A 19026-nucleotide genomic window follows, 5' to 3' on the forward strand; every position below is an offset into this window, starting at 1 on the left:
TAAAGTGGAACAAAATATCATTTTTCTGGAGACCATGGTGCAACACAAGAACTCTGCAGCCCTCAGACACTGCTGTTATAGGTGCGCTGTAGTGTTACATTTTTGACATTATTTGATTTTCATTTGATCACAAGATATGTTTTTATACGCTAGTGTGTGTTCATTGTTTTTTAAAGTTGTTTGTATGATCTAAATAACTGAGTTTATAGTTATGTATATATAATATTTATGACAGACCTATCGCCTTGTATTCGAAAAATCCAGGTTTAAATCCCACCTACTGTGGTAGTACTCGATCAAGGACTCCTCAGCCTGCACACCACCTCTTTAAACTGCTCCCTTCTGACAGGTGATACAGGACAATTCACTCACACACCACAAGAATGAAAAACAGCTTCTTCCCCAAAGCTGTGAAACAGCTGAGCACTGCCTGATTTTTTTTTTTATTGTATTATACTGTAATATCTATTTATGTACAGTATTATCTGTTTAAACTTTAATTTTCTGTTTTTATACTTAAGTGGTGTGTTTTATATTGTTGTCTAAAGAACTCAGGAGTAGTACAATAATTTTGTAGTATTGCACAGCAGTATAATGAAAATAAAGTCTTCAATTCAGTTAATTTAACCTGTATAACTGCATAACTCATGGTAAGCAGTTTAACAGTAATAATAATAAAGGTAGTGAATCTGCTCTTTCAGTTCCATTAGCTTTACCTTAATTGATAGTTGTGGTTGGTTGACATTGTCAAAGTGATGGAGAGGAAGTAGTAAATATGTACAGTACAATAGCTCATTTCATTATGGAAGACATGTGACCATTAATAAGCTACACCATAAACTCCGCCTGGTGCTGATGTCAGAAGACAAGAGTCCAATCCCCACTATTCAAACCTTACTGGTACACTAGTGCTCATTGTCTCCCTGGTAATGTACAGGTTAATACACTATATTTAACCAGAAAACAACTAGACTGACACCATTGAGGGACAAAAAGCTCAGTGTGACTCAGTGTGAAATGTGGCTCACAAATCCACATACTAGTTCACAGCATTAGACCTTTACTATAATTCCTATACTAATAATTAAATACTCAATAATGTCTAAAGTTATGTGTACTATTTATTGATACATTTTAGATATTGTTAATTTTAAGATCACATTTACATTCTGACTCTTTTCCCCAAAATGACTGAGTGTTAAATTACTTAGACACTGATTTCCCCATATATAGAGCAGTTTTTTTTTTTCCTTTTAACTGTTTTAATCAGTTCTGTTCAAGGGCACTGCAAGGAGAGAAGAACTGGGGCCCTTAGAGACCGAGGGCAGCAGCTGTAACTACTACGCCATCTGGTGGTCAGACAGCAGCCCCCCCCCTCATTAGTGTGATAAAGTGGGACGCAAGTGCACATCGGGGAGACTGAAGCTCCCCAGCCTCAGCGTGGGTCCTGCAGCCATTTCGAAGCACTAGCGCGCGGCCAGGTGAGCCGAGGTGAGAAGGGAAGTGAGTGGAAGTAAGTGAAGGGGCGTGTGACGTCACGTAGAGTGAACGCCACACGAGGCGTGGACAGACTTGGGGCGAGGCGCTCCTCGCGGCAGCAACTCTTCGGCGCTCGTGCGGGACAAAACGTAGCGAAAAGTAGCCGTTCTCTCGAAGGCGCGCGGGAGCAGCGGGTTCCCGGGTAAAGTGTGGAGAAGTGTCCGTCCCTGCGCGCCGGAGAGCGGAGAACTTGGACAACTTGAACTTCTCCCGATAGGCCCCCGGCCGCCGCCGCCGCCTCGGCTGCTCGTCGCCCTGTTCCAGGACCAAGCTGCTCGAAAAAAGCCAACTTCTGGCACTCGGAGAGCGCGCGCCCAGCCGTGCGCCGGCGCCCCCGCGGGCGGTCGAGCGAGAGCACGCGCGTCCCCGGCGCAGCACCGAGGAGTAGAGCGGAGCGGAAGAGCGCGCGGCGGCGGCCGCGATGTGGTCGGCCTTGGTGAGGAGGTGGTTCGGCAGGCCCAAGGTAGGTCCGCAGCGGACTTTTCTCTCTTTCACAAAGTTTCAAAAAAGTTGTCGTGTCTCGCTGTTTTGATTACAGTACCATTTTTTCCATTTATTAATTTAGCAGACGCTTTTTCTCCAAACCAAAGTTTCAAACGTACGGATGTCAGATCTCAGAGAAACGTCGTTGTGCAAGATTATAGATTAGGAAAGAGAGACATGTGTCATGATTAGTTTCAGACATGACATCATGTGAGTCATTCTTAAAGTTAAACCTAGTTTGTTCCTTTCCACTTATGCACCGAACCGATGTTCATCGCACGAGAGGGTGCGCGTCAAAACTCAGATATAGTTATGCAGTTATACACGGCGCACTTCTCCAAGTCAAGTGTGCCTTAGCTCTTGTGACTTTTTACAGCACTGACACGCAGGGCACTTGTTAACTCAGTAGGATAGAAACTCTCCCCCAGTCCAGTGCCTAATCAACAGTAGGAGCCAGGAGGTGATTGGAATCCGCGACCTTTGCTCGATCCGCTCTCCTCTGTGTTGGCCAATAATTGTCACTGTGTAGCGCTGCTCCAGCTTAGGAGACTCCCCACACGTGTGGTTTCAGTGCTGGAAGGAGGGGGGGGAGAGAGCAGCTCGCTGGAGCCCTGGTGCAAAGCTCTACAGCCCCCCTTGGTCCTTGGACAAGAAGTTCACACATGGTCCTCTGTCACGTAGCTTGGCTCTGGCTTTTCACAGGACCACCTTCGCACAGCAAGGTGGATGGGCAGCAGCAAATTCAAATTTTATTTGTCACATACACAACACAGTAGGACGTACAGTGAAATGCTTTATACAACTGCCTGACATAACAATATAAAAAAAGTAGTAAACTGTATATAAAATCTATATGCATATATAATGAAAAAGCAAAATATATGAATATCTATAAACAGATGTGCAATGGATAAGTTACTTGTGCAGCATGAAATGCAGTGCAATGTGGTGTGCAAGATGGTGCAGTTAGTTCAGTTAGAATTTGTATATATGAAATGAAATAAGAGGTGGAGTGGTTCCTGGAGGTGACTGGTTTTTTTTTTTTTTTTTTTTTTTTTTTTTATCCTTGGTGTTGTTGTGGTTGAGGGCCCGAACAGCCTGAGGGAAGAAGCTGCTCTTCATCCTCTCTGTATTGGCCTTTAGGGAAGGGAAGCGCTTCCTTGACTGCAACAGAGAGAAAAGTCCGTTGCTCAGATGGCTGAGGTCTTTCACTATTTTCCTGGCCTTGTTCCAGCACTGCTTGCTGTAGATGGACTGCAGGTCAGGGAGCTCTATTCGGATGGTACGTTCAGCTGAACGCACCACCCTATGTAGAGCCCGTATATCCTGCTGGGTGCAGCAGATCTCACACAGAGCTGCTGCCTTCGCACTCCAAGGTCACAGGTTAAAGCCCCACCTCCTGCTGTAGTACTCTTGATGAAGGTGTGTGCTCTGAATCGATACGGTAAAAAGAATACGGTCACTGAAAATAGCTTCACATTGTGAGTGGCTTTGGAGAAAGGTGTTTGCTAAATGTGCAATAATTGTGTGTAAAATGGGGACATCGCTCACACTGCTTTGCAACAATGACTTGAACTGTCAGATTGTTTTTGCCCCCAGTTCTGTGGAAGAGGCTCATGCTGACATGTGCGGGAACAGCGCGGTGATATAAATACCCCTGTAGATGTTTGTGTTTACCCTATGGCAACTTTGTTTGAGTCCAGTCCGTAATGTTTGCACAACCTGCGGGATAGGTCAAGACCCGTGTGCTGTAATTACATTCCAATCCGTCTAGTCTGCTTTGTTGGGGGGGATGGTGCAGAGCGTGAGTTTGAGCTTGCCAGCAATTATGATAAAGACTGAAACTATGTTAAAGAGCGGAAAAAAAACTCATGAACGTCACTGATTTTCTTGGAAAACAGGGTTGGGTTTCTTCTGCATGACTATTCCCGACAGGTTTGGCAGAGTGAGCTTAAATTTCCAAGTTTAGTGGAAGAACCAACAGTGAAAGGGGTTCATAACAGAAAATAATATATGTATAAGTTATAATGTAAATAAACTCTGTATGTGTATTTCATATCACTTATGATACAAGCTCATGTATGAGGAATTATTGTACTTCACATAGCCTTATCAATGAGAAGGTATACATTTAACACTTGTTTTCTGTAGTTGAAACAGCTTAGAATGTAATAGCCTACATTTTTTTAATTTAAGCTAGAACTACACTTTTTCAGATTTTTCCTGCTGAAGGAAAGGAATCTATGTAAATTTCTACATACGGTTTTGCAAAAGTATAGACTCGACTAAATTTTTTTTTCTTACCAAAAAAGATATATAAGTGGTGTCACTTTAAAATATTTCTGAGATTGAGTATTTCGAGATGAAATATCACAGCGAACTTGGTCAAGGGTTTGAACACTTCTGCAAGGCACTGTTATTGCACGTTGCTGAGTGTACAAACCTAATCAGAATCAGCTTTATTGGCCAAGTATACCTTAGCATACAAGGAATTTGTTTCTGGTTTAGAGCAAACCTACAATGCACATTCACACATACAGGCTACATATGCACATACTGAACTAGACATAGACTATTGCAAACGTGATTACCAAAATGCAGCAGACAAGAACATAGTATAATGCAGACAGAATATAAAACCATGCAAACATAATACAACTAAATGACCAAGCATAGGAAAAAGTATGCGTTGACTTGTATCATAAAGTGAGATTATAGTGCAGTGATTGTCAGTTATTTAGAGAACATATTGCACATGGGTATGATGTTACTCAAAAGATATAAACATGTGCGATGTTGAACAAGTAGAGTACAGCAGTGGTAAAAACTCCAGTGTAGATTGAGGTTATAGGAGGGTGTTTAGAAAAAAAGTGCGTCAGATTAATGAGGTTTGGGATCAAGTCACTCGGAGTGAGAGTCCTTATGTCCAGCAATTCGTCTCTCGTGTATTTGAGAGGGTCATGCTGTAAGTTGACATGGACAAAGGTGTCAACTTACGATAATAGTTCCATGTAACTCGTGGGGAAGATTCAAAATGCATTTTTTCCGTCTTGTTTTCCAGAGGTCGGACAGCCGGCCATTGGCTCAGTTCTACTTTGCAGACGAGGAAGTGACTCGCGTTACAGCAGAGCTCAATGCGGTCGACCTGCGGAAAGACCCTCAGAAATACCTGGTTTTGCTCAATCAGCTACGGCAAAGCCAGGTATGCGAACAGCACAGCTATATCCCAGCTGCTTTAAACAAGCTGAGCATGAAGGAGGCTGAAAGGAATTGCTTCCCCTGTTTCCTTTATGTTAGGACCGTATGCTGCGCTCCATTGAGCTCCTTCTGGAGGACTACATCTCAGGACAGCGGTGCAGCCGAGACTACTACGCCAAGTTTCCAGATGAACTCCGCCAAGAGAACCTGGGCGTACAGCTGTGGTTTGCTGCTGAGGTGAGATCACAGGACTAAAATGCATCCTGGATGTGCAAGTAGCAGTTTCCTGTATTGTAGTGTGCTGTCTTGGGTTATAGATGAATTATTATTAGTGATAGAAGGTAGCAGTTGTGTCTGTTTCAGCTTGTGCTTCTGCGGTAACAACAGTACTTGTTTCCTCAGAGCCTTGTCTGACTGTATATTTGTCTGTGGAACAGTACGTGGCAGCGGTGTACAATTAAAGATGGACATGGTGCATTTCAGTGCTTATCCCTCCTCTAGTGCTTGTCGGCCGGCTCCTTCCTGGAGGTGCGTGAGTCTGACGGGTTGCTGCTGCGCTCCTTAGCGGAGCAGCTGCTCTGCAGCCTGGAAGAGGTGAGGCACCTGTTGAGGGAGCAGTGTGTGAGTGACCTCCAGAGCTGCTCACCTGGCCTTAGGGAAGCTCTGCTGCGGTACGACAGCATCTTCTCCGAGTTTGAGCTCAGGTATGGCCGTCGTCATAGATCTCCGTACAGCTGCTCTGCCAGTGAATGGAGTGGTCCCTGGTGCTCTCTCGAGGAAAGCTTTCTGCCATATGAGACAGCTTCACACAAATTTTATTTACTCTTTATAGTTAGTCTTGTGCAAAAGAAAGTACTCTCTCTTTCAGTTTTATGGCTTTGTATATCAGGGCATAACAGAATACATACCAGGTCTTAAATTTTGGTAAATCTAACCTCAAGTGACAAAAAAACAAAACAGATTATTTGTTCAACAAAAGCTAATCCAAAAATGTAGAAACCATGTGGAGAAAATAAAACCATAAATATATAAAACTGTAGAACTGAATAAGGCTGTATTTTCTTTTACATGTGACTTTTCATTAATCATCTACAGTATGAGACAATTGCAAAGCTATTATGAAGGTTTACTGTATGCAGATGGTCCTCTACTTATGTGGCTTACGATGACTGTTCGATGAATTAGTCATGTTAAAAAGTAAGTACACCCATAGAAAATTTTGCCTTTTTCAACAAATTTGAACATGCAGGCATTTGATCTTCATTTTAACAGTTTCTGTAGATAAAGGTGATGTACTTAAATCAAATTTTCATTGTGTTTTTGTTTTTCAATCATTTATTCAACAAATTTTACTGATGTAATATTCCTATATGGAAAAAGTAAGTACACCCCAGCTGATATTGCCCCCTTTATCAGAGATAATTTCTTGTGGCTGTTTTGTATAACTGTCTTTGACATTGACTTGATGAAATTTGACCACTCCTCCATGCAAAATTCCTTTAACTGTGAGATATTTGAGGGTTTTCTTGCATGTACTGCCTGTTTCAAATCCCTCCACAACATTTCAATGGGATTCAAATCTGGGCTTTGACTAGGCTGTTCCATAAAACCCACCATTCTTCTTTTTGAGGTACTGTATTCCTTGGTAGATTTATTGGTATGCATAAGATCATTATCCTGCTGAAAGTTCCACTTCCAGTTCACCGTCAAGTTTTGGACAGATGGCTTCATATTTTCTTCAAGTAGTCTCTGATATGATGCAGAATTGATAGTTGAATCTATGATTGCAAGTCAACCAGGCTCTGAGGTAGCAAAGCAACCCCAAACCATAGCATTTCCACCACCACACTTTACTGTTGGTATGAGGTTCTTCTCAAATGCTGTCTTTGGTTTACGCCAGTTTGTGTTCTGGTACTGTGGCCAAACAACTCTATCCAAAATTGATCCATCTGTCCAGAGCACATTGTTCCAGAAGTCCTGGTCTTTGTCTAGGTATTCATTGGCAAACTTTAGTCTTGCCTTGATGTTGTTTCTGGACAGTAAAAGCTTCCTCTTAGCACACTTCCCATGCAGATCAAAGTTGTGCAATCTTTTCCTCATGATAGGTGCATACACGTTGACACCAGCACTTGCAAGAGTTACCTGCAGATCCAGGGATGACATTTGAGGGTTCCTGGTGACTTCTTTAAGCATTTTACTGTCTGCTCTTAGGCTGAATTTGCTGGGCTGGTCAGTTCTAGACAAATTGGCAGTTCTTTCAACTCTTTTCCAGTTGTAGATTTTGTTATGGTGGAATGATTGATTTAAAACAGAGATCTTTTTAAATCCCTTCCCAGACTCATGGGCATCCACAGTCTGAAGGCCTTGGCAAGTTCCTTTGATCGAGGCATGATACCACACAATTCAGTAACAAAGAGCAAACCACACCCTAGATGTCTGAGGTCTAAATAACACAGGGCCCTGCGGGATACTCCCCAACAATGTTCTAATCATTGGCACCCCATCTGGTACACCTGATTCTAATTTTGTGTATTTGAAGTTGTGATAAATGTAGGGGTGTACTTTTCCTATGTAACAATTGTGTGTTTTTTTTTTTTTTTTTTTTAGATTATGAAAAGGACTACATAATGCGAGTTTGTGTCATTTATTCAAGTACAGGCAGTCCCCGAGTTATGAACGTCCTACTTGCATACAACCTGTAGTCACGAACCAAAGCCTGTTATATTAAAAACTTGAGTTACATACAGTAATTCATAGTAACAAATGGGCAGTACTTTGCAAAGTGCATCAGAACATTGCACATTTACAGCGGTTTGTTGGCTCGTGAGCCCGAGGTATGACTAAGACTTTGTTCTTTTCAGTTGGACCATGTTGCTGTTGTGTCTCGTGCATTACTGTATTTAGCTTTAATTTTTTTTTGTTTTTACCTTCTTAACCATGGCACCAAAGCATAAATGTGATGCAAGTGATGGTGATGCATCAAAGAAAAGGAAACAATCACAACTGAAACTAAAGTGGAAATAAAGCAATCTGAAAAAAGGTGAAATGCCAACAAACACTGGAAGAGTGAACATTAAAGTTTCTTTAATGTTTCTCTCTCTCTCACACACACATACAATTTTCTCTCTCTGTTATAAATGCTGTAGTTGTCACGATCGTGCCTGCATCTCAAACAGCAACACCTGACTCCGGTTAAGCACCTGGATTCAGTTGGAGGACTCTGCTATAAAAGATACTTCTCAGCCTCTTCCGCTCAACACAGCAGTCCCCTCTGTGCTCTCAAACCTACCTCACTTTGCTCTTCCTAATCCTGTCTCTCGACCGTGATTTCGGATCCTTGCCTTTGTTCAGTTCGCCGACCGACCGACCATTCACCCGTCTCCAACACATCTAGTCCTTTGATTCTGAATAAATGATCTTACACTTGGGTCCAGCCTCCTCCGTGTCCTATGCTCATCATGACAGACGTAACATTTTTCATCTTTGTCTCTATTATAAATACTGTAGTTACATATTTTTTTTTGTTTTTGCCTTGAACCATGGCACCAAAGCATAAATGTAATGCAAGTGATGGTGATGCATCAAAGAAAAGAACAATCACAATTGAAACTAAGGTGGAAATTATAAAGCAATCCGAAAAAGGTGAAACGCCGCTGAACATTGGAAAAGCGCTAGGCTATAGCCAGTCAACGATTGAATTGAATTTTAAAGGACAAAGCGAGAAATAATGGAGCATGTAAAAGGCTCTGTCCCGATGTATTTCTACCTCTATTGTAAATGCTGTAGTTTTATTATCCTTATTACTGTTGTTCTGTTAAAGATGTTTTAGTATATCCGAAAGTGTTTCTTAAATGTTTTTATGCATAGAAAAGTACACAATATACTATATACTCGGGCAAATGTTTGACAAACTGATGTTAGATACCCACCATACCTAACTGTTCCAACTTGCGTACAAATCTGACTTAAAACAGACTTAGGAACAGAAGTTGTTCGTAATCTGGGGACTGCCTGTATATCAGCTTTATGTATAGGCAGTAATTGAATGAAGATCAAATGTTTGCATGTCCAAATTTGCTAAAGGCAATTTTCCATGGGGTCTACTTACTTTTTCACATGAGTGTACTATATTTAGTTTCATTTGGTTGTAACACCTACCACTCCATCTGCTGTGTGATAATGTTGGCTGGCCACACTGCAGCAAGGCACTGTGTTTCTTTTTGACTTAGTCAGCGCATCTGTCAGACACTGGTTTATTTTCACAAGTTTTAGTTTGTGATTCCATTCACGTTCCTTTTTTTTTTTTTTTTAATTTTTTTTAAACTTCCAATGACTAGCAAGTGAAAATGTGAGTGGTGAGTGTTCTGGAGGTACACAAAAGAAAATACATTTGGAAATGGGAGCGTGGCATGACAAATAATGCTGTTATGTATTTATATTAGAATTAACATGAATAATGTATGAAGTTACTTAACTATAACAAAGTTCTACAGTAAAGAGTAACATGCATGTTAATTGTTTATGCATCCTTATTGTTTATTTAATACGGTGTAAGGAGATTTTCGTCTTAAGTCAAGAACCACCTGTACTGGGTTTTCTCTAAGAAGTTTATCTGTCATAAAGATTTCTCTCAGAAACAATGTGCTCTGCTGCAGCTGAAATTAAACCAGGATTCTGCGTGTACTGGCGGTATTATATAAGCATGTCTCAAACTGACATGCCAGCTAGTTGTTGGCCTGTTTCTAGTCTTTGATATTTTTAGAAGACATATTGTAAACCGGTTAAAAGACTGCTACTATGCATCTGTACAAGAGCAGCTACTGCTGTTGAACTATTATTACATACTGGTATGCAGTGAACTGGGACTCGTAGATCCAGTTCAGAGCTGCTTTCTTAACTCATTCCTGTCATACAGCATTTTTTCTCATCACATGTTGTGTTTTGCAGTTACATCTCTGCTGTGATGCCAGTGAAGTCTGCAGAGGAGCTCCAAAAGCAGCAGGAGATTGTGGTGCTCTTTTGTGAAACTGTCAGTAGGTGAGGTGAAATATGGACTATGGTCAGATCTATACAGTAACCAGGTTATGTTGCATAGAGCAGCTGATTCAAAATGTCGCGTGTATCTCGTTACATCTCCAGAGACTTGTGTAATGTTTGTTTTACATTTCCTTTTTTCTGTTTTCTTTAAACAGAGCACTGAAACTGGGGTACCTAAATCAGGAGCTGATTGATGGCTATGAGCCATTGGTTATGTTCACCATCCCAAGACTTGCTATAATTTGGTGAGTTATTTTGCCCTTAACCCACTGTAGGGAGGGAAAAAAAATCGTTACTGTTTGTGTAAATAACCTTGTGAGTTTTGAGATTGCAGATATGATTTTGTGGGATTCTGAATGTTAACCAAACTGTTTTTTGCCTACCATGTTTGTAATATCTCCTTATTAAGTGGCCTGCTCATATATCCGGATGGGCCACTGAACCTCCAGCATGGATCAGATAGCCTGTCAAGCCTCTTCAGCCCTTTCTTCACACTTCTGCAGAAAATCAGGTCAGCTGAGCATGTGGTAGATTCCCGAGAATCTCCAGGAACAGTGCTGAAGCATCACCTCACTGGCTCATATGTCCACTGCAGGGATCTTCTGCAAGTGCTGACAAAGGAGGAGCTCTACAGCCTGGAAAAGAGTCTCTGCACGGCTGAGTCCAGTGGTTTCCTGTGCTCACCACGTCCCCTTGGCGATAGTCCGCTTGACGATAGCCCCCCTGGCTGTGTGACAGACCAGGCCAGGGACTACGATGGGTCCATGAGCAACCTCAATTGCTCTCTGCCCACTTTTCCAGGCTTTCATGACACTTCCACAGACTCAGTGAGCCAACCACATCCACATGGTGTTGCAGGTCAACACCTCCACTCAGTGCCCTTCCACCAGGATTTAGCCTCAATACCAGCTTGCTTTGATCAGCAAAGTAACCACTTTTCCATGGTGAACCCAGTGTTTCCTAGCTCCCCTCTCTCAGAACTTGGCTGGCGGCCACCAGTGCAGAGAGAGTTCAATGCTGTAGTGTCTCCTTCACAAACCTTCCAGTCTCAGGCCTGTGGGAGTGAGCTCAGTCGCGTGCAGCAGGCCACATGTGGTTTGTGTTTGGCCGCCCCAGCTATGGGTCAGTCCTATAATTGTTGTTTGCCTCCTGAGCCTGGCCTTGGCACCTCCTCTGTGGATGGACTTGAGATGCAGCATCATTGGAAACAGAGCTGGCACATTAGTTCACCAACTGCACACTCATCTGCTCCGTGCGCTGTGACAAATGGCAAAAGGTAACGTAAGGAGTCTGCAAGAGAGGCTTACTGTTGTTTTGCCAGGGTTGTGTGTTGTGTAGTCGAGGTACTGGGGCTGTAATCTCTCTGACTTAATGCAGAAGATGACCTAGCAACCCAGCTATAGATCAGGTGGTCCTCAACTTTTGACAACCCAGGCATACAACGATTGTCATCAATCTTGTATTGCTTTGAGTCCCGATGTTTAAATGTTACGTCTGATGATTGCTCCAACTATTGTACCGTAATATGGGCAGGCACCATATACAGTATGATATTGTTTGGATGTTTAGCAGTGATTTTGTTTTGATAACCACACTTTTTCTGTTTCTTCTCGTTACTTCTATTTTTTTTTTTAATTAAATAGAACCCCATTGTTGGTCGAGGACCACTTGTGCCTTACAGCTGAAATGCTAAACCTATGTACAGGTGGGAGACATGGTGTGGGACAAAGTGCTCAGTATTTATTAAGCCTGCTGTCAATGCATGCTTCATAGTGTCAGTTGACTCCTGAGACATCTTTTCCATCAATAAATGGTTTATTGTAGCATGTTATGTTTTTGGGAAAGAACTGTCTTGGCAGTTTTGAGGTGGTTGTACTTCTTTATGGAAAAGTTTAATTGAAACTGATACACTTTAGCAGATTTTGCAATGTGCAGCGGCACAGAAGTGGGCAGGCAGGTTACAGAGAGCCCAGAAGAGTGAATCTGCGTGCACGTTACAGAAGCAGCAGTGACATGATCCACAGACTCTTTGTCTGCATTTCAGGTATCTCCTCCACCGGTGTGCCATATAATTTAATACCACTCTGTTTTTATTAGGGAATACATGCATTTGTTTGTAATATCTACCAGTCCAGAGGGTTGGAGTAATCTGAAGGCAGTTCCAGGTGAAGATACACATGATGCGAGTTTGTTGCAGGGCTATCAATAGTTTTAATTTTTATAACGAATTACCTTTTCAAAAATGAATTTGTACCGCTGCTGTTGTGGTCAGTTAAATACAGCTGGTATGTTTGTTTTCTTTGAATAGGGGTTGCAGACCAACTTCAGACAAACTTTGCCAGTGACATGCGAGCCATTCTTAAATGTGTCTTTGAGGTGATTGTCTCCAGAGATGATTTGGAGAGTGACAGTGCAGACGTCCAGAAAAAGGGTAAGGAGGTTTCATGTTGTATCTGTTACACAGGCATGCTTTAACTTGAGTACATTTATTTCTGAAGAGCCAAGAAGTCTACATGAGAATATTGTGTAATGAGGATGGAAAAGTGTTCCTTCAGTGTGCAAAATGAATTAGGATAGGCATGTCCATATCGGTGCACAGGGTTTGGGGCTGGCTCCAGGGTGCAGCTTGACTGACTGGTCAGAAGGGAGTTTAACAAGATGGTTTGCAGTTCACATGCTTGACAAATTGGAACGCTACCCTGCCGGGAGACTGGCTTAAAGGACAATTGTTTTCCAGTCCACAGGGCGTTCATTGTCACTCGTAGTGTGAGGAGCACAAAGATGAAGTTGGACATATTCCATTGCTTTTCCAGTTTCTAAACTGCTAAATTACTAAACGGTGGACTGGCTGTCCCCAGTTGGGGATATTAGTATATGTATTGTACTAACAAGTACTGCATATAGTACCTTACAAAAGTCGTCTTCATGCATCTTGGCAAATCAACAGCAAATTGTTTAGGTTCATTCAATGACTGCTGGATGGCAAATTTTCAAATAGTACTATAGTTTCTCAATGGGATTTAGGTCAGGACATAGACTGGGCCACTGCAGGACATTCACCATTTTGTTTTTGAGCCACTCCAGGATTTTGGGCTTGTGCTTGGGATCAGGGTCCTGCTGAATGGTGAAATTTCTCCCAAGCTTCAGTTTTCTAGTGTTGTGGAACAGGTTCTCTTGTCGTATTTTCCTGTGTTTTTCTCCATTCATTCATTCTTTAAGTTTTGACAAGATGTTCCATCCGTGTTGAGGAAGAGCAACCCTAAAGCATGATACTGCCATGACCATACTTCAGTATAGAGATGATACTTCTTGAAGCATGGGCAACATTAGGTTTGAATCACTCAGGGCTTTTTGAACTTACAAAAATCTCTCTTGGCCTCATCTGACCACGAAACATTTTCCCACATCACAGCTAGGACATACACATGCTTTCTGGTAAACTCCAGACATTTTTCAAAGTGATTCTTTTAGAGTAGTGGCTTCTTTTTTGCTGCCCTCCTATACTGTTTTATGCAGTGCTCTTCAGGTTGTGGACTGGTGCACCTTTCCTCCACTTCCAGGCACCAACCTCTGTAGCTTCTTCAGAGTGATAGTTGGCCTTTCTGTGGGTTCCCTCACAAATCTACATGTTGACCAGATGAGTTCTGAGGGACAGCCTTGTCTAGGCAGTGATTGGGTGGTGTGATGCAGCTTCCACTAGGCTCCTGATAATTACTGATCTAATGGTGCTAACTGGGAGAATCCAACACTTGGAAATTGCCCTTTTCCTAATTGATGCATTTCACTGAAATATGTGTAAGTATCATATGTAATCCAGGTAATGTTAATAACTTTCCAGGAGTTTGAATAGTTCTGCATGGTGCTGTAATTTTCATGTATGTATATGTACAGGCAGTCCCCGGATTACGAATGAGTTCATTCCTAAATCTGTTGGATTTGTATGTATGTCAGAACAGTTAGGTACGGTTCGTGTCTCATGTCAGTCAAATGTTTGTCTTAGTATATAGTGTACCTTTCTATGCATTAAAAACATTAAAGAAACACTTCCAGATATGCTAAAACATCTTTAATATAACAATACAGTAATAATGATAGTGTAAAAATAACTAAATGTAACTACAGTATTTATAATAGACCTGCAAAGAGATGACAATAAATGTTACTACTGTCACGATGAACAGAGGACATGGAGGAGGCTGGACCCAAGCGCAGGATCGTTTATTCCGAATCAAAGGACTAGACGTGTTCTTGTGGTTGGGGACAGGCAAATGGTTGGTTGATCGGTGAACTGAACAGAGGCGAGGATCCGAAATCGTGGTTGAGGGACAAGGTGGGCGGTCATTATCAAAGAGAAGTGGAACGGGACTGGGGAATGATGTGGGACAGGATTTGAAAGAGCAAAACGAGGTAGGTTTGAAAACGCGTGGAGGGGCGTTTCTCGAGTGAGAGTGTGTGTGCGATTGCAAAACATTAAAGTTTAATGTGCGCTTCTCCAATGTCCGTTGGCGTTTCCCTTTTTTTCCTGATCACTTTATTTCCACTTTAGTTTCAGCCTTGATCATTTTCCTTCTCTTTGCATCACCATCACTCATCACATTTACACTTTGGTGCCATAGTTAGGAGGGTCAAAAAATAAAAAAAAACTAAAGCCAAATACAGTAACACACAAGACACTTAACAGCAACATAGTCCAACTGAAAACAACAAAGTCTTTGTTCTACCTTGGGCTCGCACCCCACCTGTGAGCCGATGAACCACTGTAGACGTGCAATGTTTTGATGCGCGTCCCAAAGTAGTGCCCGTTTGTTATTACGAATCATTGTATGTAACTCGAATTTTTAATATAGCAGGCTTTACGGGGGATGGTTTGTAACGAAGGGTTGTACGTAAGTCAGATGTTCATAACCCGGGGACTGCCTGTATGTGGAACCTTATTTTTACAATTTAGTGAAGTCAAGGTGTTCAGGCTAAAAAGTAAACTTTGGGGATAGTAATGGTTTTATAACTCAGAATCACTGGTCACAGTGAGCTGTACAGCAGTGCAAATTGTCCCCATAAAAGATAAACTGTTTTTGGATGGAGAATTAATATTGAATGTTTTGAGGGAGTTGCTGATGTAATAAAGACAAACTTACTTTAAGACAGGATTTATTACAACACACTAGTCTGCTGAATTGATCACCCCCTAGTGTTGAAAATGCATTAAAAAGCGAAAGGTTCACATTTTATTATTATCACCACTCACTATCCTTAACTGCTTGTCCAAGTCAGGGTCACAGAAGTCCAGTGCCTATCTTGGAAGAATAGTGTGCAAGGCTAAGCCTGTGTACCCTAGGCAGGATGCTATTGCATTGCACTTTTATTACTGCAGTGTGTTTATTTTCAGCATGTCCAACTTGGAGAATTTAACAGATGTTCTGGACAAGAATTCTGTACAGAAATAAGTGTACAATATCTGTTTACATTTAAGATACTTTGACATATCTCGTTAAAGCAAGTAATGCAAATGTAATATTGCACTTTACACTAAATTTTCTTAATTTGAGACATTTAACAATCAGTTTACTTATTTAGCTGATGCTTTTCTCCAAAGCGACTTACAATGTTAAGGTTACAATTATTTACCCATTTATACAGCTGGGTAATTTTACTGGAGCAATTCAGGATAAGTACCTTGCTCAAGGGTACTATAGCTGGAGGTGAGGCTCAAACCTGCAACCTTTGGGTCCAAAGGCAGTTGCTCTAACCACTGTGCTACCAGCTGTCCTATACCTACTGTGATACCCTCCCCCATTCTCAATAATGACTGTCTCTTGAGCAAAGAAGGTTGGACACCCCTTTTTATTCTCATTTTGAGGTTTGTATCATTTGTTTTTAGAAACATGTAAGTGTACAAGAGCAGTTGGGGGATAGGATAAGTTAAGATGCGGTCGCTTGGGCAGCCGAGAGTCCCCACTCATTTGTTACTGCAACATGGCTGTTCCCTTCCCAGCAGTGAGCAAAGAGGAGAGGCAGGAAGAGGCAGATCCTCCTTCCATCCAGGAGGAATGCGAGTTGTGTGACGACATGAACAGGGGCGTGCCTTCTATGGCCAATGTTGGAGGTAAGAAGTACTTGCTGATAAAGATATACAGTAGATAAAGTTTGTACTCATACATTTGTTTCACTTATCTGCTGTTTATAATTCTTCTAATGTATACATTCTTTTAAGTGTAAAACTGATTTGGTACAGTACTGTAACACCCTCCCCCTGGCTTGATTGCCTTGACTATCATCATACATTTTTATACAGGTATTAACACTACAGCAGAGTTGTAACATTTTTCTTGAATAATGTCCGTTCTTTTATACTGGTTCACATACATGAGTAATTAAGCTAAAGCAGACAAATATGATAGCTGCCATCTGCTTTGTCAGTTGTTTTATTTGTGTCAGAGACGTACATTTATTACTCTATACACTATTGACTGTGTTCTTAGGGAAATTGCTGTAACAGAACATTGACTAGTGGTGTCACACCACAGAATATATGACTTGAAGTGCTGAAAGCATACTGTATTATTGCATGTAGAACTGTACTGTATATTGGTCTTTTTTTGGTAACATCTTGCACTTTTTGGTATTTCTGAGTAATTGCAGTGCATTTTTAACAAAGATTTAGTCTGATGTGTACTCTGTTTTATATAAGAACATGGGTATGATATGCCATAAAATTTGATTGATTGAACAGTAATATGCAGTGTGTGGCTTTGCACACTACCAATTCCCAAGTGCATTGCTATTCCGCTCTGTGCTATGATATGGTATGAGGCATGCTAACTGGCACCTTATTATGATGTCTAAGGCTGTAGCCAGTATACAGAAACTACATTTGTGGTTGCTGAACATACTTGATGACTGACCACATATTAACAGGTAATCTTACGACACCTGTTCTAAACTCTGGAAGAATATTTTGTCGACATTTCTCCTATTAGACACAAATTTTCTCTTTTTTTTTCTGCATTGTTCAGATGTTGACCAGCAGCCTTAAGTGCTTTTTCAGAAATCTGAAATGATATGTCTGAATGATCTGTTTTCTCTTTGGGATTAGAAAAATTTAGGAGACTGCTTTTGTGCTTGTATGATGCCATTTAGACACGTCTTGTTCGTAAACAATTATGATTGCTGAACCTTGGCAGACCTACCCTTCTGGGTGCCGGACAGCGCCTGTTCCCACTGTACTGCCTGTAAGGTACCGTTCACTGTTCTACGTCGCCGACACCACTGTAGGAGCTGTGGCAAGGTAGGAGACAGTTGGTGCCTTTGATAGTCATAAGTGATCACCATGTTTTTCTGTTGTTTGGCCATGATTCACAGCATTTCTAAGGTTTACAGCACAATCATAAAACAAGTTGGTATCCCTTGTATAACAAAGGGTCCTTTTAGAGAATTACAGGTTACAAGCAAATGTCATTTGTACCAGAAAACAACTGGTTACATGAGTTAACTCTCATAAAACACACCTTAGGAGAAGGAGCACACATTTCAGCTCAGAATATGCTCTTTAGTGATGTCGAACCAGCCCAGAGTTTTCTTGTCCTGAGCATGTCTGTGGCAAACGCAGTTTACCTGCATTAATTAAAAGGTGAAGTGATGAAACGCTGGGAATTGAATTTGGCAGTATCAGCAGGAATGACTAATGTACTTTTTGCAAATGATACCTTGCATACATCTCAGCAGGGAGGGACTACCAGTGTTGAGTGACTCGTGTTGTTGTCCCTTGGTGATGTCAGTCTGACTAACCGTAGTGTATTAACCTCGACATCATGCAACACTACACTGGTCGTAACAGTGGTGCTCTTCAATTTCTCTTTGTCTCTCGCTCATCTACGTTTAGATCTTCTGTGCACGCTGTTCCCCCAATGTGGCGGCCCTCCCTCGTTTCGGACACGTGCAGCCCGTCCGAGTGTGCAATCATTGCTTCAACTTCCACATATTGGGCGAAGCAGCGCAGCTCTGACAGCACCAAAGGGAAGATGTCTTGAAAGAGAAGCACTTTCTTGAGTTTGGACATGTTTACAAGGGGATGTGTATCACCAGACAATGAGTGCAATGCGTTTGTCTTTCCTGGACTACTTCTAGACCTGTCAGCTCATATGCTTTAATAGAAAAGATCATTCTTGGCTTTCTCATCTCTTGGCTCTCAGCACATCAACTCTCTCAAACTGCACATTATGGGATTTAAGAAGACAATTTATAATCTGTAAATGGAAAGAAATTGTGATCTAAATCCATATACTGTAAAATTGTTACAATTCTACATTGTCTGCAGTACAACAGGTGCATTCTGTGAATTCAGAATTACCTGTAAGTGTTGCTTAAGCTGAACTTTTTTTTGCTACTGCATCTAATATTTTCAGGTATTGATCATTCTGAAATGTTATTTTTGTAATTTGTTATGAATCTAGATATTTGCTGGATGGATTAAATCAAGAGTAAAATGCAACATCTGTTTTATTGTGCATTGAGCATTAATTTATTCATTTAGGAGACCCTTTTCTCCGAAGCGACCTACAACTCATAGAAAATACAACTGGTGCATTACATTAGGAGAAAGACAGTTGCAGATGTGATCATTAAGTACGGTTTGTTTCTTTCACCATATGCACCGATGTTCACCACACGAGTAGCTGCATCAAACTCAGAATTGACGATTCCTGATCACCCTCCCCGACAGTTTTCTCTGAGATACACAAACATTTAAACAATTTATACAATACACTGCGG

At 41.5% G+C, this 19026-nt stretch overlaps 1 protein-coding gene across 5 annotated transcripts in view; it reads left to right on the forward strand.

Moving 5' to 3' along the window:
- The first annotated feature begins 1385 nt into the window (after positions 1-1385).
- The window catches only part of mxd3 (MAX dimerization protein 3), a 29647-nt gene continuing 12006 nt past the window's right edge, over positions 1386-19026 (forward strand). Inside the window, exons 1-13 of one of the 5 annotated variants that reach the window (XM_018746405.2) lie at positions 1533-2002; positions 5084-5224; positions 5320-5457; positions 5722-5924; positions 10168-10257; positions 10413-10502; positions 10667-10768; positions 10853-11533; positions 12174-12301; positions 12566-12688; positions 16250-16360; positions 17439-17542; positions 18137-18732. In XM_018746405.2, coding sequence (XP_018601921.1) covers positions 1961-2002; positions 5084-5224; positions 5320-5457; positions 5722-5924; positions 10168-10257; positions 10413-10502; positions 10667-10768; positions 10853-11533; positions 12174-12301; positions 12566-12688; positions 16250-16360; positions 17439-17542; positions 18137-18259 — 2076 coding nt within the window. In that variant the 5' untranslated portion in view covers positions 1533-1960 and the 3' untranslated portion in view covers positions 18260-18732. Of the gene's footprint in view, positions 2003-5083; positions 5225-5319; positions 5458-5721; positions 5925-10167; positions 10258-10412; positions 10503-10666; positions 10769-10852; positions 11534-12173; positions 12302-12565; positions 12689-16249; positions 16361-17438; positions 17543-18136; positions 18733-19026 lie in introns of those variants that run through there. The other 4 variants (XM_018746168.2, XM_018746086.2, XM_018746014.2 and 1 more) reach the window with 4 other exon arrangements.

This window comes from Scleropages formosus, chromosome 13 (assembly GCF_900964775.1).
Source record: "Scleropages formosus chromosome 13, fSclFor1.1, whole genome shotgun sequence".
Taxonomy (NCBI): Eukaryota; Metazoa; Chordata; class Actinopteri; order Osteoglossiformes; family Osteoglossidae; genus Scleropages; species Scleropages formosus.